Source organism: Bombus affinis, chromosome 6, assembly GCF_024516045.1.
Source record: "Bombus affinis isolate iyBomAffi1 chromosome 6, iyBomAffi1.2, whole genome shotgun sequence".
In the NCBI taxonomy this organism is placed as follows: Eukaryota; Metazoa; Arthropoda; class Insecta; order Hymenoptera; family Apidae; genus Bombus; species Bombus affinis.
In genome coordinates this window covers 14,280,926-14,301,735 of record NC_066349.1, presented here as the reverse complement: position 1 = coordinate 14,301,735, position 20,810 = coordinate 14,280,926, and the positions used below count along the sequence as shown (strand labels likewise).

General features: G+C 32.4%; 3 protein-coding genes across 5 annotated transcripts in view; all 3 read right to left on the bottom strand.

Moving 5' to 3' along the window:
- Positions 1 to 1,931, bottom strand: part of LOC126917064 (RYamide receptor-like) — a 46,429-nt gene extending 44,498 nt beyond the window's left edge. The window contains exon 1 of the mRNA XM_050723492.1: positions 1,039 to 1,931. The gene's annotated coding sequence lies outside the window, so the exon portion shown is untranslated. The remainder of the gene's footprint in view (positions 1 to 1,038) is intronic.
- An 8,444-nt stretch (positions 1,932 to 10,375) lies between these two features.
- LOC126917041 (uncharacterized transmembrane protein DDB_G0289901-like) lies at positions 10,376 to 13,889 on the bottom strand. The gene is made up of 2 exons (XM_050723427.1): positions 11,768 to 13,889; positions 10,376 to 11,453 (listed from the first exon to the last, which is right to left on the bottom strand). Exons 1-2 carry the CDS (start codon positions 13,803 to 13,805, stop codon positions 10,609 to 10,611), a joined length of 2,883 nt encoding a protein of 960 aa, XP_050579384.1. The 5' UTR covers positions 13,806 to 13,889; the 3' UTR covers positions 10,376 to 10,608.
- A 1,672-nt stretch (positions 13,890 to 15,561) lies between these two features.
- Positions 15,562 to 20,664, bottom strand: LOC126917086 (protein spaetzle-like). 3 transcript variants are annotated; one of them, XM_050723542.1, is made up of 8 exons: positions 20,133 to 20,159; positions 19,771 to 20,046; positions 19,501 to 19,671; positions 19,003 to 19,111; positions 17,381 to 17,542; positions 17,158 to 17,223; positions 16,997 to 17,100; positions 15,564 to 16,366 (listed from the first exon to the last, which is right to left on the bottom strand). In XM_050723542.1, exons 4-8 carry the CDS (start codon positions 19,057 to 19,059, stop codon positions 16,135 to 16,137), a joined length of 621 nt encoding a protein of 206 aa, XP_050579499.1. In that variant the 5' UTR covers positions 19,060 to 19,111; positions 19,501 to 19,671; positions 19,771 to 20,046; positions 20,133 to 20,159; the 3' UTR covers positions 15,564 to 16,134. The 3 variants fall into 3 exon arrangements, with proteins under 3 accessions (XP_050579500.1, XP_050579499.1, XP_050579498.1); XM_050723543.1 differs by having other exon boundaries at positions 15,562 to 16,366; positions 17,381 to 17,522; positions 19,771 to 20,664; XM_050723541.1 differs by having other exon boundaries at positions 19,783 to 20,527.
- Between the last annotated feature and the right edge of the window lie 146 nt (positions 20,665 to 20,810).

The window sequence follows — 20,810 nt, the reverse complement described above, 5'->3', positions numbered from 1 at the left end:
TCCGAATTTTCTGTTCCGAACTTTATAAAGTTCCAACGTAATTTACATTTACATATCCATAAATTGGATTTCTATGTAGCTTTAATATTTGAATTTCTCATAATATTAAATATTTCATTAAATATAAAATACGTGACTTCATTATTTGATACAATTATTTTCATAAAACTGTAATATAATATAAAGAATACGTTCATGTATCGAAATTGAGATTTATTCCTAAGGTATTTGCATACATGCAGGTTAAAAGAAAAATGTAGATAAATAATGATTCATGGAGATTGTTGAATTTTCTTGAGGGCATGAATGCGTGCTCGATGTATTTAAATGAGCACGGCTGCGACAGCGTGGTTCTATCTTATGTGCGGTAATTATGACACTGTGCCTTTACTTCATTCAATTTTAATATAAAATTGCACCATGCTTCGCAGCACTTCTTCGAGTAATACAATTTAATCTTGATTACGTTCATTTAATAGAAGAACTGACAAATACGAGATAAATACCGACGACGAATTTATACGAAATGATGTTAGAAAATCCATTTTATTATCAAAATTATCAGTACTTGATAATTCAACGCAGGATGTTCTTATTTTGTTAGAAAGAATAAAATTTTCGTAAATTTGAAAATTTCTTAGTAAATTCTTCTGTACTTGCGGCTTAATTATCCATTATATTGTGAATAAATTGAAGATTGTAAATAAATCAAATTAATATTAAAAAAAAGAAATATCATATTTTTATATATACATATATAATTTGATGTTTTTCTATATACATATGCAATGATCAATATCTGTTTTGCGAATAGACTAATAAAATTAATATTAGAATTGAAAATAATGAAAATGTAATATCTCGTATGATTATTATTAAGTTGGTGAATTTATTACCAGATGGTTTGATTCAGTGTTACTTGAGCAAAATTTTGTACATCTCTGCAATCTGACGCGGCTCGTGCATCTCAACGCAAAGGGCAGTAAAAGTTTCCAGGGGAGATGACGAGATGGGGAAAAAGTTGTCGAGTTATCCTACCTTGCTACGACGATGAACTTACACGACCCCCGTCCACAAGCATATTATTTCCTAATCGATCTGTCGCTTGTCATTTCCTCATCTTCCAGTTAAAGTTTCATAGTGTCACGTAAAAACTCTTGAAAAACTTTCGATCAATTTCCACCATGCATCAGTTCCTCATTCTTCCATATAAGTTTTCGTTCTTACTACCACTTCTTTTTATCTTCGTAAGTAAGACAACGTATAGCACTATTTTACAAAACTTTTGAAATCATCGTTTTAAAGTCCATTTCTCGAACTAGTATCGAAGAATTTCAATAATCTTCCATTTATTAGATCTTCTATTTTATATTATTCTCATTTACACAAACAACTTGAGCGTTCAGAACTCACATTAACAACGATCTAATATTAATTCGATTAATTTTATTACCCAACAAATATTCATTCGTCACAATTACTTGCAAATCACAGTCTAAACGTTTCGGATACATTTCCTTCGTTAACACCATCCATTTAAGCGTCATCGAGGTACGATCATCACCTCCTCTTAACTGCTTCATATTAATAAGCAATCAACGATTTGCAATTAGTATTCACCCACGCATTGTTCGATACAATTTTCCATTTATATCTCGCGTAACGGTTGCCATCGATTCTCGATCATCGCGCCAGTCCTGTCCGTTCCATCTTACATCACTGATTAATTTCACGCCGACATCGACCAACTACATGGGAAAAGGAAAAAAGGAAGAGAAAATGGAAAAGAAAAATATATATATCGACAGCTTGTTGGACCACCGAAGGATAATATCCGAAATACGTGGAGAAAATTGTTTTTTCTAAGGTAAGGGTGATGCGAAATAAAGTTTCATCAAGCGCGGCCGCAGGCAGACTGCGAACTTTGTACAAAGGACCAAACGGCGGCTAGAAAACGCGCACCCTTACTGCGCACCCCTATCGTAAACACGATATTCCATATATATTTTCTCGGGATAATATTTATTCGACCTATTATGACATGTCGAGAATAGTTAATTTTTAAATACATGTAATTTGGATTTTTTTATAAAACTATATAGATTGGTACGGATCGGTTAAATCAGTATCTTTTATTCAGTTCTCTGGTTTTCCTACAAATCAAATATTACATTTTGCAACGCTTTTCGTTAGTTAATTATTTTTTCTTTTTAACATCGTTTATTGTTTAACTATTTTAGTTATTATTAAACGGCGGATTTTTATATATTGATGGAAAATCTGAAGGTACAAAACTGCACACAATACGTACAACATGCAAAAATATATAAATATTCAAAGCAGAATACACTTGTAACTCTTTTTACACGGTACCTTTCTACGCAATTCATTTTTATATGGTCATGTTTTACACGGTTTATTCGCGTTTTAAACGCGCGTTATTAATTGCCATACGGTTTATTTAACATGTTTTGGTTACGATTATGCGTTTTTTAAAAAACACGTTTTACCATTTTACTGTTAATGATACCGATCTCGGACGCTCTACACGATTTCAAGGGGAACTTGTATGACTTGTTACAAAGTATTAAAAAAAATGACAAAAGATACGTCGTTTCAACTAATACAAAACGATCAGACGAAGGGTGTTTCGTACGACGAGAACAATTTTTTTCCAGTGATAAGAAAACGTATTCGTTGTAATATAATAAAGCGTGACGATGAACAAACTATCGATTTAAGAAACAGATATTCTTTTGATTTTCTTTAACTATTTACTGAATAAAATATTGTTATCAAACGCAGTTCTATATTCTAAATTGCTTTTCATAGAAAATATTTATATAATATTGGAAGATTAGCAGTATTTGATAGATGACAAATTTGTATTTAGTTTCTATTTCTCTAGTTCTGTTCATATAAATATAAAAATATATAAAAATCCGCAGTCTACTTATTATATTACGCCATAACTGGTAGCTGTCTATGAATTATCCCCGATTTCTTGTAAGAAAATGATTTTATGTGAAAAAATAAGTACAAGTAATAAATAGTAAGTAGAATAGATAAGCGCTAAATAATGTCAGTCTGCGTGACGTCCTATGACATTTTCGTGGTCAGACAACCGGCTGAACATACTGTACATCGTGTGCCAACGTCAAGTCATTATTATGAGCGTGATATTGATGAATATTGAGCGAAACACTGAATAGCTTATGAACACGACTCTCGCTACAGATTTGATCACGCGAGATTTCACTTTCGAAAAGACTCGGGTAGAAGATCAGTGCGGTCGTTATTCTTAGGATGACCGTTCTAGAGATGTTACGGTCAGGGTTAATATCCAAATGGAATAAACTAGACACTGGATTTCTGCTTGTTTTCTACATGCGATTTCTCATTTGTTCGATCCAGAAAGGAAAAAGGAACTCTGAATGGTTCGAATAAGACAATTAGTTTTGTCGAGGAGTTTCAGGGGAGTCATTCCATTTGTTAGCGAACAAAAAGAATACAAAGAAATGTTATGAGTGTACAGAAAATTAAATCTGATCATTTTTTCGATCGTCATTATTTTACCCTTCTGATAATTTCACAAATTCCTCTATAAGGTTTTCGGATCTTTCGGTAACTATAAGTTGACAGATCGGAATTTTAAATATGATTTTAAATTAGTTGATGTTATTTTTCATGCTTGACTTCAAAAGGTTTGGAAACCAGCTGTTAAAAAATTACTTTTACCAATCATAATTAACCTAATGATGATAAATTCTTATTTATAAGTAAGAAGCGAAAAGAGTAAAATTAATATAAAGACTTATTCTTTAATAAAAATGAAATTAATGGAGTAGCTTTTAGTTATTGTCGAATAACATCATTTACGAATATCTACGAAACATTACTTATTCACGATACATATCTACATCGACATAAAAAGGCATGTCATATAAGAAAATGATCTTCATTCCATCCCATACTGATAATCAAGCATCTCACGTAGAATATTATACTCCTCGGCTAAAAAATTCTATCACGTTCGCTGTAATATTTTTCAGGTCCACCATTGAACCGCTTTTCCGTTGAAATTTGAATAATTTTTTAAAACGTCTCAAACAACTATCGACGAAAATGTATTAAAACTCACAATGCCTTACGTCACAATGTAAAGAATTCTATAAACATGCAGAAGTTGATGCAGAAGCTTTGTGTACTTCGCTGGCAAAAGCTTCTTTGTTCAAACAGAAAACGGTTTGATTGACAAAGTTGTTTGTTATAAGAAAGAACCAGTTTAATTTGGTTCAAATGATAGAGATAGTGTTCTGATGAGCCATGTGAACGAATCTACGAGCTTCTGTACGATCTATTAGGAACGTCGAATAATGCTAATGGTTTACACCATTATGCATGAGGACTATTATTTGCCACGTGTACAAAGCTGGATGTTATATTTAGAGGTTCACTTCGGTGAAGGTGATAGATGCTTGGTGGCGTTACTGATAAAGTTTTTATATTTTCCCGATGTTTTCACCCTTTCAAGAATACTATTCCTGTTTAATATCCGAATGCCTATTCACCCAGTGTATTGGAATATTGCGTTTGGTGGCGTCTAATTTTGCCCAAGGTCCACCCATTAGCACGAGAAAGAATGATTGGAATTGATTTATACGGATACTGATTTATAGCATTTGTTAGATTAAAAGAGAGAAAGAAAGAGAGAGAGAGAGGGGGGGGGAAAGAGTTAACTGTCCTGAACTTGCCCTTAGTATTACAATATATCTTGTATAAGATATATATACCAAAATATATTACTTGTATCTTGATTGATCTGACTAATTATTAAACTGTACCTGATCCGTTGCTGATGCTAATCTCTAAGCGTTGATGAGTGACTGACTTGACTGACAATGAATTAAGCTAAATTATAATTAAACTGCGAATGGAAGTGAAGAAGTTGGTCGCTGGTAGACGAAGATTTTGTAACAAGATAGAAAATTCCGCCAGTCAAGCAATTAGCAATTCAAAGCACTAAGAACTGTTTTACGTGATATCGAGAATTTAGGAATGGGGAAATTTAGAATGGAGGAATACTTTGTTTTGAATTTGCCACGTCACAGTTTGATATTTCTGTATCAAATTAGTCTCATGAGTTCATTTAAATTGTATTAATTTCGATTTCCTGTTTTACGAGACCTTTCGCAGTACCAATTAATGAACAGTTATTAAACGAGATAAAATATAAAATAATATTGAAACGAGTAGGAAAAATTTAAATCCTTAAAACCCTCCTAATGCGCGAAATTCTCAAAGAATTGATGCATCAAGTAAATAATTGTTAAACGTACCATATGTCGCTGTTATTTGAGTTTTTTAGTTTTCTAGTTATTATATTAAAATTGCTTCTTAATTAGCCATACATATTTCATACTTCATTCACGTTGAAGCTACACTTAAAGCCTCTTTCAAAGATCAAAGGAGAGTTTTACTAAATGGCCAATTTATGTAATAACTTTGTACATGTTAAAATCTAATAATTTAATTCGAAAGCCTCGAGAGATTTTACTACTTGAATTTCTTTGAAGCTTTGAAGTATAAATTAAAATGTTACACGTTTTGTGGACAAAATGTGGACACAAAGATGTGGACGTAGATTTTGCAAAAGGCTACAATTTGCATTTAAAACATTACAGAGAATACTGATTGTCCATTCAATCTACTTTTACATTACTGAAATTTCTGCTTTAAGAACCTGCTTCGGTTTTTGCATAAATTCATTTACGTATAAATTGTGTTCCAAGCGAGCGATTATAAGGGGCAGACACGTGATATTAATGTGGATTGACTTTGAGAAATAATGTTCCTTTATCACCTTTCAGATTTCTGTTTGTTTACGATTATTTGATTATTTCTAAGAACACTGTAAATTTTATGTAAAATTTGGTTGTTCAGTAGCTTTTTCAATTGCCATTGATATATTTCGAAATAAATTTTAAGAAATATTTTGAGAAAATGGCAATATCAATTATTGGAATCCTCGATAAAAGCAATATTTGATATTTTTAACCGATAACTTATTATAGTATTTGGTGCAACTGTAAAAAGTCAAGTAAAAAAAATATTTCTTAAATGATGATATAAGACAAATTACATGTAATTTAAGTATGGATGTAGAAAAGAACTGCTATTTATATAACAGAATTTCAATCTGAACAAGTACTACTCCTAATATTTGACGTGAACAACTCAAATACAACGATGAAAAAGAAACATTTAGAATTTATCAATAAAAGATACGTTTTGCAACAAGACAATGTTAGTTTTACGTATCACTGAAGTCGATTTCGGTTCACCTATCCTATCCATCTGTACTAGTACAGTTCAATAATCGTTTATTTCAATCTTTACGAAACTTTAAAATTCAAATTTTACGAAAGAACGCCATCGCTTGATCTTTATAAAATGAAAGAAAGCAAGGAATTGAGTGCATTAAAGTCTTGCGAAAGTTAAAAAATTTGACATATTGATTATTCATTACCATAAAAGGATAGAAAACTTTCGTCTATAAATTGTCATAATAGTAGTAGTTTTGTATAACATAATAATAGTTTTATATGAAGATATTGTCTGTTAAGTTTCTTAAACGTACGAAATGGTATAAAAATTTATATAATATGAAATTTCATAATCATACGCAGGAAAATGGTAATAGTATAATACAACGTCAACTCGACAAAGCAGGAGCTAAAATGGATACTAATCAGCTTCAGACATAGACGGAGCAACACTAGAAAATTGACGTTTGTCTCTTTAATGGTATCCTATTGAAAATTATTCATCCTAGAACAGAACCCAAAGATCTGGTTAGGAGTATCATAATGTTCGTGATATCAGCCAAAATTGTCAGAGGTATCAATGCTTTGATGAATAAAGCGTCGCCAAAGAGAATACCAGAATCGATGACAAAGGTGGTAAACTGGCAAGCTTTACCGTTGGTACATTGAACCTCTATATTCAAGTATTAAGATTAATTCCGATGTAATTTGTAGTTGTATGTTACATATGTTATAAAACGATGGTTTATCCAGTAGAATATTACGTTTATGAAACGTTTATATGTAAACTAATAATAATTTTGTAATATATTAGAAAATGATATATAATTTAAAAATGGTACATAATTTTCTACTTGTATGGAGTTAGGTACTAATTAGCACATTGTTAGTAATATAGTAAGATTGTATTTAATAAAAGACATTTTTCGAGATTTTCTATTGTTTTCTGTGCATCCTAATAATGTTTGTGATTTAAAATAAGGCTTGGTAAAGTATATAATGTAATTTTTAATTTAAATTAATGTATTCAGAGTATATGTCTCTAAATTAATTTAACTTAATTTCAATTATTGGCAAAGAGCGAAATATTGAGAAAGGCCGAGTAAAAGATGCAACATGTTCAAATTATTTGATCCTTCGAGAGACTGGCACGCGATGAAGACAAACGTTTGACTCTTTTGTGGAATACATTATCTATGAAATTCTTGGCCCTGAGCGAATATTCTGAGATCTATGCCTTCCAAGGTTTACCAATTCAAATCTGACATCGTGTCGGTTTGAAGGTGATACGGCTAACACTCTTACAAGTATTCGCGTCAATGGAAGCAGAAACGAAGTCGTATCCACGGCGTTAATAATTCAAAATTGTTTTCAGCCTCGACTCGCTCCTTTCACTGATGTTCTGGATTAAATTAGCCACGTTTCCTGGAGTATAACCTAGTTTCTAAGTCAGGAGACTTGTGATGGGTAGAATTTTAATTGATTCTCTCGAGTCACTTTTGTATGATAGAAACAATATAAAACTAAGTTACTTATTGCATATTTTTTGTTACGAGAAATATAGGAAAATAAGTGAAGTAAAGACAAAGAGTTAATAAAAACTGCGTGAAAAGTAAGATTACGTAAACGAATTAATAAAATAAAATTTGACGAACGTGATTAGTTAATGACATTAAACTTAATATTTGTCTTCAGTACATAATAATCTAATTTTCAGTATATAACAGATAGGAATTTCCAGCTTCCTTTTTTCACAGAATATCCGCCTATTGTTTTATTTATTTTTTCTTTAACTGATTATGTACACTGGCTTTAATATAAAATCTATTTAATGTTTTATTATTCACATAATTATGAAATTGTCAAAATTTCTTAAACACAGTTGTCGAAATGCATATTATCTCAAAAAATACAAAATTACTGTATCAAAGGATCGATCAAATTTCTTAGAATTCGATATGACTCTAATATATTTTTATTAAAGAAATGACCAACAATTTAAATTATGCTCTCTATCCTTTCAGAATACTGTTGATCTTTTTCTCCTTTCGAAGACGTATCTATAGACTTCACCTCAATGATAGGTATGAGATCGTCAAGTCACAAGGCGGGATATCGACGTCTGAAATATCCTTTCAATAAAACAATCATATTCTTGGGAAGATTCCAATGTGAGTATATATTTTCTGTAAACCATTACAAATTTTCCTCTATATTAATTATTAAAGTTCATGCAACAATTTTCGTTTCCTCGAATTACGTAAATAGTTTTTGGAAATGCATTAACATAACGGTTGAACAGTTTGTGTGTAAAGGGAGCAGAATAATTAAAGTCTCGTTTCATGCTAATAAGAATTACGAAATAGACGCAAGGCGTGGAGAACTTTATAGAAACTGCTTTTGAAAACTTCAAAATGATATAAGTAAGGAATGTCATGCGAAAGAATCACGATAATGAAGCAAACATATTTTGTTAGGTATGTTCCAAAGACGTGTTCTGAAATAATACTCTCTAAATAATACTATGTGGCTTCGTATTAATTTGAAACATTTTAATTACTGTGAATGACGTGTATCGTTAATATCATTAAATATGAAGGCAAGTTGAAAGAGAATTTCCATTGCAAATTTTAAAAGTGTGATTATTCAGTGAGTTCAACAATGCTCAACGTGATTATAGCAAAACAATGATCCGTTCATTTCAAGTTATATTCTCCAAGTATCTATAAATTAATAGGATATGTGTAAAGCCAACAAATATAGAGATCGAACATTCTCGTGACAAAAATTTCGATAGAATTTATCAATTGTTATTAATCGCTAAAAAATTCAATTTACGTAATATTGATGGAAAGCATGCCGGAAATTTGGTACACCAATCTCTTTTATCTATCTGTAAAATTAGTAACAAGGTTGAATATTTTTCAAAACAGTAGCAGATGCGGATACACTTTACTTGAAACAAAAATATTCAGATAATTTAATACTTTGATTTTTCAAGATAATTTTAGAACAGTAATTTTGTCTTATGTAATAACACGAAGGTCGCGTTCATGCAAACTAATCGTTTATACTGGCGAAGCAATAAAATAATTTAAAGAAATATCATTTTCTCATTTAAATGTACTAATGCATAATTATTTTAAAATAATTACGAGTCAAATAAGATAACGTCTTATTTAGATAATCGTTCTTGTGATGATTATTTACAAAAATTAGCTTCCCATTATATGTGCAGATAAAAGTTGGAAAAATTGATGGTCTTGACAAGGTATTTTAAGGGCATGGATATTATATACACATATTCAATTTATTTACATATATAAATACAGTCCTTTGGAAAACTATTTCTCATTCGAACATTCCCTTATCTTTTGTTTGCTTGTTGTACCATTGTTTGTTGTTAAAAATGCATCACGAGGTTTGAATGTGGCCTCCGTTTTGAGTTGTCTCTAAATTTCCCTCAAATTTATATTATAGAAATATCACGTATTTTTTAAAGAAACTGATTCATCAATCAAACACTCGTTAATTTTATAATTATTTATTGCAAAGTTTTACGAGTAGTTTTCAATGCAAATGACGAACATATCATAGTAGCACTGTATACTGCACGCTATAAATGAATTTGAAAATGAAGTTCAGGTTTTTTAATTAACCTATTCACCCATAAAGAAGAAAAAGTGCATTTTAGCAGAGTATTGAAATAGAAAAATTGATGAAAACTGAATTCGTATCGTTTCTGAGCTTAAAAAAATTATCCAAAAATAAAAAGTATTCGTCGAATTTAAATTTTCGTCCAATTAATATTATAATCGTCATATTGTAATAACTAGATCTAAATTCATTAATCGACCCCTTGTATGGATCTGTGAATACTTAGTGCGATGCCTTTATTACGTAGCATCAAAATTATGTGATGAATATATAATGTACTTAGTATCGTGGAAATATTATAGGGGTGTAGGGATACTATTATATAGAAATAAATATACTGTTGATGCTTAATTCTTCTGTATTATATTAGAACTTTCTTTGAACAAGTTCAAGTTTCGTGTTTACAATATATCGACAAATTATAAATCCAACTTATTATTAGAGAAATTTCTTCCCAACACATTACATATAAATTAAAACTTATTATTTATATATTTCAACCTTATTTCTCCATTTTATTTAATATTTTAGGCTAAATTATAATAATCAGAGATAATTTTTTTGCGGACTATTCAACTTGCAAAAAAATCTTCCGAGAGTATATCTGCCTTTATCGGTTTATCTCTTAAAGTTTCGGTAAAGGAATTAATCCTCCGATTTTTCCTGCACCTAACACACTAGCGCCGTCTTTCAAGTTCAACAAGCCTTTTGAGTTCAACGCACCACCTGAACTTAGCTTTCCAACCACGCCAAGAGCTCCTTGAACTGCCTGTAAGTCCAAAGCACTAATGCCAAGTTTCTTTGCACCTTTCGCACTCAAAAGGTTCTGAATATCTTCGCCTCCTTTCATGGATTGAAGGAGCACTGGAACCGTTTTCGTGACGCGTTCTTTATCTATAGAATTTACGTTAACAGTGGACCACTTGTTTAAGGTACTAAGGTTAATGTCTGTTTTTTGCAATTCAAGGATTAAAGGAATTACTGCTTGAAGCGGTTTTATGTCCGAGACAGTTTTGCTTTTTACTAAACCGGAAACTTCAGATACTTTGGTTATCTTTTCTGACTTTACGAGAACCTTTTCTATGGCGCTTTGCAATTCTAAAATTACTTTGCCACTCGCTTCTAAATCTAAAAGACCACTAGTGTCTTTCCCTTCGTTCACTAACTTAACAATCAAAAGGATCTTTCCTTTGATTTCTTTCAACGACGCAATATCCTTGCTACCCTCTTTCAAATCTAATAGGCTGCTAGTATCTTTGCCTTCTTGAATCCATTTCAGTAGGACAGAGATTTTCTCCTTGATTTCCTCCAAACTTGAAATTTTCTTTTCTCCTTTCTTTATTTTCAATACAGCCTCGAGGTTACCACCCTTTTCTAAGGATGTAGCAATGTTGCTAATCTGCTCTTTGACATCTGCCCAGTTTATACTAACGCTGTCTTCCGCCACTATTTTACCATCTTTCCACTTTTCTGTAAAATAAATTTATTGGTTTATGGATTAACGAAATCCTTTTATTTTATGGTTTCTAGTATTTACAGATCTATACTCGTATACGGGATAATTCTACGTGAAAAATAAGAGAAAAATTTACTATAACGTTTTTCCATTTGAGGCTTCGTTTTTTAGAAAATCGACTTTAAAGATTTAACAAGTGTACTTTAACCTGGCTACTTTCGCACTGAACAAGCATAAATAATTCATAGGAATTTAATTTCACTAACTTCTCTAAATTTTATAGTGTAGTAAATTTTTGTATATCTGTTTGATAATTTATTAATCCTACCTGATTCTTCACTGCTCTTCCAGCTGCCGTCGTTCTTCGAGTTTTCGTTGCTCTTCCAACTTTCGCTGTTTTTTGAGCTTTTGCCTTTCTTTCCGCTTTCACTGTTTTTCCATTTCTCGCCACTTTCCGAGCTTCCACCGCTCTTCCAATTTTTGCCGCTTTCGGAGCTTTCACTGTTTTTCCATTTTTCGCCGCTTTCAGAGGTTCCACCGTTCTTCCAATGTTTGTTGCTTTCCGAGCTTCCGCCATTCTTCCAATTTTTGCCGCTTTCGGAGCTTCCGCTGTTCTTCCAATTTTTGCCGCTTTCGGAGCTTTCACCGTTCTTCCAATTTTCGCCGCTTTCCGAATTTCCATCGTTCTTCCATTTTCCGCCCTTTTTCGAACTTTCACCGTTATTCCATTTTCCGCCCTTTTCGGAGCTTTCACTGTTTTTCCATTTCTCGCCACTTCCCGAGCTTCCACCGTTCTTCCAATTTTCGCCACTTTCGGAATTTCCACCGTTCTTCCAATTTTTGTCGCTTTCCGAGCTTCCGCCGTTCTTCCACTTTCCGCCGTTCTTCCATTTTTCGCCCTTTTCGGAGCTTCCATCGTTCTTCCATTTCTCTCCGCTTTCCGAATGTCCGCCGTTATTCCATTTTCCGCCCTTTTCCGAGCTTTCACTGTTTTTCCATTTCTCGCCACTTTCCGAGTTTTCACCGTTCTTCCATTTTTCGCCATTCTTCCATTTTTCGCCGTTTTCCGAGCTTCCATCGTTCTTCCATTTTTCTCCGCTTTCCGAGCTTCCATCGTTCTTCCATTTTTCTCCGCTTTCCGAGCTTGCATCGTTATTCCATTTTCCGCCCTTTTCGGAGCTTTCACTGTTTTTCCATTTCTCGCCACTTTCCGAGCTTCCACCGCTCTTCCAATGTTTGTTGCTTTCCGAGCTTCCGCCGTTCTTCCAATTTTTGCCGCTTTCCGAGCTTCCACTGTTTTTCCAATTTTTGCCGCTTTCGGAGCTTTCACCGTTCTTCCAATTTTCGCCGCTTTCCGAATTTCCATCGTTCTTCCATTTTCCGCCCTTTTTCGAACTTTCACCGTTATTCCATTTTCCGCCCTTTTCCGAGCTTTCACTGTTTTTCCATTTCTCGCCACTTTCCGAGTTTCCACCGTTCTTCCATTTTTCGCCGTTTCCCGAGCTTCCATCGTTCTTCCATTTTTCTCCGCTTTCCGAGCTTGCACCGTTATTCCATTTTCCGCCCTTTTCCGAGCTTTCACTGTTTTTCCATTTCTCGTCGCTTTCCGAGCTTCCACCGTTCTTCCATTTTCCGCCCTCTTTCGAACTTTCACCGTTCTTCCATTTCTCGCCACTTTCCGAGCTTCCAGCTTTCTTCCATTTTTTGTCGCTTTCCGAGCTTCCACCGTTCTTCCATTTTTCTCCGCTTTCCGAATTTTCGCCATTATTCCATTTTCCGCCCTTTTCGGAGCTTTCACTGTTTTTCCATTTCTCGCCACTTTCCGAGCTTCCACCGCTCTTCCAATGTTTGTTGCTTTCCGAGCTTCCGCCGTTCTTCCAATTTTTGCCGCTTTCCGAGCTTCCACCTTTCTTCCATTTTCCACCCTTTTCCGAGCTTTCACTGTTTTTCCATTTCTCGCCACTTTCCGAGTTTCCACCGTTCTTCCAATTTTCGCCACTTTCGGAGCTTCCACCGTTCTTCCATTTTTTGTCGCTTTCCGAGCCTCGGCCGGTTTCTAAGCTTCCGCTGATTTCTATGGCTCCGTCGATTTTCGAGCTTTCTTTTTCATTTGACGATTTAGAAGCCGAGGAGCTTTGCGATGATTCTTCCTTTTTTTCCACTTGGGAACTTTTCGATCCGGAGCTTTCTGCAGACGCATCCGCTTCCTTTCTGGCTTCTATATTCAAGCCTGCGATCGCTAACTGCACGCAGACGAATACTGCCAACAACAACAACGTGAACTTCATGGTTAGCTGTTTCCTTTTCGGTCTGATGCAGTACGGTGACGAAGTCGTTGCTTTTATACTTGAATGAAAATTAAACATCGACACCTGCAACGGCGAATATTTCTTTCCGCAGACATATTTTTATTTCCGTTTATTTTCTTTGCACGATATGATGGACGTCAATTTCCAATGTAGCCATAGGTATTGTCTTTCGTTCGCGGAAGCTCTCATAATTAGTATGTCCTGCTGTGTTTTTACAACTTGTCAAAAGTTTTGTGGTTTATTCAAGTTGATGTCATTTCGAATTTTGAAATATCTCAATTATAGTTGCTTTATTATTCTGTGCAAACGATATTTTAATACTTAAATGTTTCGTATTTACATATAACGAAACGCAAAGTAGACGAGTTACGTGTAATAACAAATTATGTTTGTTCGTTTGGCATTTAGCTAGAACGTTAATCGTATTGTATTTTTCGATATTTACGGTTATTTTCATTTAATTATTTATTAATGTTCTTGTTATAATATTTTTATAACAAGATACGAGAGTTTCGTTTTATTATTCTATCATTTTCGAACGTTGCAGTCAAAGTTAAGAAACATCGAGATATCAGAGCAACATGGTAATAAATAAAAAAACAATATTATCGGATATAAAAGTACTTACGTAAATTATGCAAGTTATTTTTATTATAAGTGACAGAGTTATACTAATGTCATCAATGTCACTTGTTTAAATATTGTTACTATTGCGTGCAAGTAACTTGTTCTGAGAAAACGTATTAAAGACATATTAAGAAGATATATGTATGACTCTAGATATACATAATTAAAGACAGTTTATTGTAAATTTTATTTATTTGTTTCAAACAATATTAAATAAAATATCAGTTTAGAAATGAAAAGACGAATATTGTGCTTTGACAAGTGGAAACAACGTTGGCTACATCTTGAGAAAAATACATAAATGGAAATTTTTATTGTTCCACAGAACAGACGTTCAATTTTTTATTTCGTTTTTTTATTAATTATTCGTGTTTTTCTGTTCCTTAGTTATTTTAAAACCAATTGATATCTTAAGAAAATTTGCTAACAATTTATCAATCTAAATACTTTTTTGTTATATATAAAGAATTGCCTTCAAATTATCGAAATCCTAATGTACAAACCAAAGAGATATAATTAAAACAAATTGATTTTATAAAAAGGAAGATGATCTTTAATTTGGTAATAAATGTAAAACTCTTTAAGAGGATTAAAACGTTGCAAGCAAAATTATTGAACAAGAAATGTACAATTGGAACAAATCCCATTGAAGATAATAAAATATAAATAAATTTTATTGTAAAATAACGTTGAAAATATTATCGAAATATGTTACCAAGAAATCAAAAAATTTCAATTTTTTTCGTTCTGTATGCAGCTTTGTTTCCCATATTATTTTCCAGATATCATATTTATCAGTTTAACAGGTGTTATGACATGGTGACGTATTATTGAATCACAATATGTTCAGCTGTAGAAAATAACGACCGAAACGTAAAATAAAATAAATATATCAAGAAAAATTTTTTTATTTGGTTGCTACTATGCTACTGTATTTTATTAGTTACTATTATTATATACAGATTGCGTTGGCAAATTATCTCTTTATAACTAACAATTATTTCGCATCAAAATGAAAACTGCATTTAATTATAATCTTTTCTTACGTAAGCGAAAGAAGTCGGATTTTAGAAAATTAACTATATTTTTATTTTCATTTAGCAAAATTTAATGGGAAATAAAATGAAAGTCTAATGCTTGGAAATATTCCGTCATTCATACAGTTTCTGATGAACTGAAAAAATTGAAGATATATTTTTGCAGAGTTATTGCTTTTATTTATTTCACCGCACTTTACATATGCAGCACTTTATTACTTCGTCCTGTCGTGATATGCAAATTTTATTACATTTATATCTATATACTTTGTCATTTTTCTTATTCGAAGCATATGTACTTATTTGTATAAATGAAATATAATAAATGTCTGATCTGACAATAAACATTAAACACAAAACAATAGAATAAAAATATAAAAGAACACAATTCGTTTCTTTAAAAATTCATCTATATTAACAAAGATAAAAAAGATTAAAATATAATTGTTCAGTTAATATTCGCCTAATATTGCCCTGTAAAAATTTCTTACAGCAATAAACACTTCTCTTTATCTTTTTATGAAGCTTTATATGCACAATCTTGTATCTTACATACCGATTATACCGAGTATAGATAATCAATAAAAGTATATAGATAAACGAGCTACAACAGAAGGATAAATGTTATGAAAAAAGAAAAATCATAGAATAATGGAATTTCCTCTTAATTATTCCATTCTTCGATATAAAATAGACATCTGTTTTAGACGAATTTAACAAGGTCAATTGATATCGCTTGATTTGTTTTGAAAGTCTGCTACTTCGACGAGCCGTATGTCAGGGCCGACGTATTCAATGTAACAGTAGCAATTGGATGGAAATCGGAATTGCTGATAGCTATACGAGCCACCCTTCTGAAGTCCTAGGAGTTGATTATGAACGTACCTTTGTTTACATACAGTTATGTAACCTCTTGCGAGCCCATTTATCGAGCTACAACGTTTGCCTTCGTTGCTATAAAAAAAATAATGATTCGAAGATCGTTTTAATAAAATGAAACATATATTAGGTCATCCCATAAGTTCGTGCCGACTTTTGTATATACATTTCATATTTTAAAGAAAGACAAGAGAACTTTTATCGAGACGGAATAATGGCCCTACCAGAAAAATGGGAAGAAGTTGTACAACGAGAGGGGGATTACATTTTTTCACGAAACTGAAAGGTATGTAAACAATTTTAACATATATAACCGCTCGAAAAACGGCACGAACTTATGGGATGGCCTAATATATACATAGATTATATATATAGGAAGATGACACGAACATTTTAAAAATTTGATAAAATTATGAAAATTTTAATAACCAATCGATAAGATCCTGACATACTCCTATAAGTCTTTGCCCTTACAATTAGGAATACGCGCACTTTAGGTTGAGAGCCACTGATCTAGGATACTTAACGATAAAATTGACAGTTATTGCTGCTTATATCGTCCAATCTGTTCAAATATTCTTCTTCCTATGTATATAGGTTGCAGTAATATAAATATAAAAAGTTGCTGATATTTTATGACGCGAAACAAACAGAGCCGATAGGAGTTAATTTCTTTTATATAGACAATGTATGTATTTTACATACACGCATTTTTCTATGTGTACCCCTTGTACTATATCATCAGTGTTAAGGACATACGACCACTCGTTATTCATATTTTCCGCCGTTTTTGGAAAGATAATTTTCTCCTGAAATTATTTTGAAAGATATAGATAAAAATCAAATACTAAATTATACGTACTTACGATTGACTGACAGAGTTTCGTTCCATGTTCTGAGTACATCGGCAGAGTGGGTTTAAGTGGTTCTATCTAAAAGTAAAATCAACAAAATTTGAAAAATAAAATGCAACATATCTATCATTTACAGATATTATATATAAATATGTCATAAAAAAGATAAAAGAATGAAGTAATCTATAAATTGATTAATAAAAATAAGAAATTAGAAATAAAAATGAATACTAACCATATCGAGATTACTATAATTTTTAAGAAGTAAGTGTTTGCTAATTATTTTCTTCACCGCATCAAAGGGATAATTCGCAACATTCTCGCAGAAGGTTTGTCCTTTACAAGAAGGTATTGTTTCATTTTGCCATTGAGAATCACTGTGGACATTGTTGAAGACCTTTCAAAAGATACGATTCGTTAACCCCTTCCCGTACTTTAGCGAGTCAGACTCGCTAAAGATCCTAATGTTTCTGATACTTTGAATCAGAAATGGAAAAATATATTTAACTGTGTGTCTTAAAATATTGAGATACTCCTTACAAATTTTCATTCTTTCTAATATCATGAAACCTTTGGTTGATTCGGAATTAATCATTGAGATGTTTACCTTGAAATTTACTAAAATACCTATGTACCAATCTTCGACAAATAATTTCTTGTATACTTATTTTTATATATCAGGTTTTCAATATACTCAACTTCGTTCAAAAAAGTTACCGTTCCTTTCATAATACCAAAAGATATAGAGGAGATGTCCTGGAAAATCCTTTTCAAATACAGCCGACAGATTGTCTTCTTTGTTGTTGGTAGATTGCGTTAATACATATTTTTAACTTTCAACGCGACGGATTCTAATAAGATACACGAGAAATAAAGAAAACGAACGTAAAATAAATATTATTTTTAATTCAAATGGTATCTAATCTCGCTGAGAGTCAGGGTATCGAACTACTCTGTAATCAAAAGCTGACGTTGCCTTTGAGACTTCCGACAAGTCTGTGGACCACGATCAGTCAACTGCAAAGACGGTCGTTGGTTTAAGTTCTACGAGTAGTTTATCGTTTCAGCGTATTGTTTCAAACAACGGCCTTGTAATCAAACTATCCGATAAATGAATTTCGTTTAATCTTCATTTGGGTTAACGCAATTATTCGGCTCCAAGCTTGAAAATGGTTAAATGGTTAACTCAAAGATTACTGTATTATCTTTGCTACAGTCCTTGAATTATGGTATTCTACTCTCATTCTTGTTTTATCAAGCAAAGAGGCTTAGAAATATATTTTATGTATTTTACTTGTATTTTATTTATGTATGAACTGTCATTTCATAGATTTTAAGAAAACATTAACAAAAGATTGGAACAAAAATTTATGCATGTCAATAAAGATTCATTCGTATTTTCTTCAAATTTAAGACAGTTGTTTAGTAACTGAGAAACGCTATTTAGTCGAAACTACCATGAATATTATTACTGCGATTAAATCCAAGCAATCAGACCTGATAGTATCAGATTTACAACTGATAAAATTCGTATAATTCAAAACCTCTAATATTTTTAGTCTTTGAAAAAAATTGTTTTTTATTAATTATTAATGATAGAAATATACTTTTTCGAATGGTTTTGTAAAGAAGAGACAATGCACTAAAATTTGAGAATAGTTTTATCGAAGACAAATATGCTAATTAATTACTTACAGCGTGAAAGGCTTATCATTCAGAACCGAATAAAAATGATTTCTTAAATTATTGGATTTCTTAAACTCATTGGATGCTTTTGTAAAAAAGTTACCAAAAGTCGAATGCTAAGTTAAATAGTAACTTATTAAAATATAATTAAGACTTTTCCATATTACTTACTAGTAACAAACCGATTGCAACATTGTATACAGAAATTATGCTTTGATATTCCTTCATAGTGTCTTGGCTTGTTCCCTTTTCCTAAATGATTTCTTTTCTTCCTTTTTCGCTAGAACACGATATTTTAATTTCAATGACTGTTTCACTAACTTCAACTATGTATGCTTGCAGGTTCATGTTTGCAATTAATTTTGGCTAACTTATTCACGAGGGAGAGTAGTGGATGTTCGAATGATAATTATCAACTTCACTAATGTAAGGGGTGTTTTTCTCCGAACGATGACAAGGTTTCGAAAGTTTTTAATTTCCGGCTATTGAGATAAGGTTCACGAATACGTATAGCACTCGGACGAGAACGGTCTTGACTCTTGACTCGATCTTAACTTGATCGAGCGTTTAACAAGGCCAAAGGTTCATCAGCATGTTTGCTCGTTTATTCATGCACTTCCGTGCGCGTGAATCGCGGGAGACGCTTAATGAGAAAAGGATGAGCCATACCTGGACGAACGTGAAGCTTCGAATCAATTAGGCAAGGATCGCGGAAATTCTTTTAGATGGTCCTCGACCGATACGAATGGCTAATGATCGTTCGGAAGTAACAGACGTTTATAATACGCTCGGTTACTGAGAACACGATGGACGTGTAAAATGAAAGCATCGCCACTATCGCTGAAAAAAGTCATTGTAAATGTTAATGTTTCGAGTAAAAAATATTCTTCTGAAAAGTAGTGGAAATAGCGCGAAACTGTACGTCATGAAATTACTCACGAAAATCCTCACGTTTTTTGTTCTTTCGGATGAAACATTCGATTTGCGCACCACTCAACAAGCTGTGTTTTTAGTCTAATCACTGGACTCTGGTGTAAACAACGTCTGGTGATCGTCAGTGTCAAGAAACTAGTACCTCGAACGATTTCTTAATGACTGATTCCGAGGTTTTATACGATCATATCGTGAAAATATATTTCCCGTTTCCAATTCGAGCATTCTCTTACATTTTTAATGGAGAACTTTCCAGGTCGATAGCGTTATTTCTGTTGCAAACTGAACATGTGATAATTAGTCCCATACATACCTAAATTATAGGAAAATTTTAATCAATATTTTACTTTGAAAAACAAGTTACGCACAACTACAAAAATTCGTCGTGTATAAGCACTCTGGATAGTTTCATCATGCCGTTCGTATTTATATGACAATTCCGATCTTTCCATCAAGTTTTATCGATAAATTTTATTGATCGCGATATCAGCGATATATGGCCGTTTTATTGCCGATGAAATGTCGGTAATGCTTACTGCTGGCAAATTGAATTTAACGAAATCGTCTTACAAGGCACGCCTAACGAAAGATTGATTGAGTTTCAGCGGATCTAATTATTCGACCGCGAGAAAGCCTCGATAATCCTTCCTGAACTATCGTTTCCTGTCAAAAATGGATAGCGAGGATTGAACGTGGTGTTTGTTTTCTGTTTTACTTCAATATCACGTATTTTTGGAAGGAAATATTCTATTAATTTAATACTTTTTAATTTTGTAGTTATTTATCACAAAGTTGTACAAATAATTCTCAATACGATATTATAATATTATTGTATAATACATGCTATAAATGTATTTGAAGATAAAATTTAGATTTTTTAGTGAAACGATGCGTCCGCAAATAAAAGGGATCGCATTTTCAATATTGAACATTGAAATAGAGAAATTGATGGAAATTGAATTCGTATCGTTTCTGAGCTTAAAAAAAATTATCTAAAAATAAAAGATATTCTCCGATTTTACATTGTCGTAAAATTAATATTATTG

Excerpts from the sequence above, each read along its gene's own strand:
- LOC126917041 (XM_050723427.1), bottom strand. The coding sequence starts at position 13,805 with ATGTTTAATTTTCATTCAAGTATAAAAGCAACGACTTCGTCACCGTAC. Across the intron at positions 11,454-11,767 it reads GAAGAGCAGTGAAGAATCAG|AAAAGTGGAAAGATGGTAAA; the intron begins GTAGGATTAATA and ends TTTATTTTACAG.
- LOC126917086 (XM_050723541.1), bottom strand. The coding sequence starts at position 19,059 with ATGAAGGAATATCAAAGCATAATTTCTGTATACAATGTTGCAATCGGT. Across the intron at positions 17,543-19,002 it reads TTGCAATCGGTTTGTTACTA|GTCTTCAACAATGTCCACAG; the intron begins GTAAGTAATATG and ends ATCTTTTGAAAG. Across the intron at positions 17,101-17,157 it reads CGAAACTCTGTCAGTCAATC|GAGAAAATTATCTTTCCAAA; the intron begins GTAAGTACGTAT and ends AAATAATTTCAG.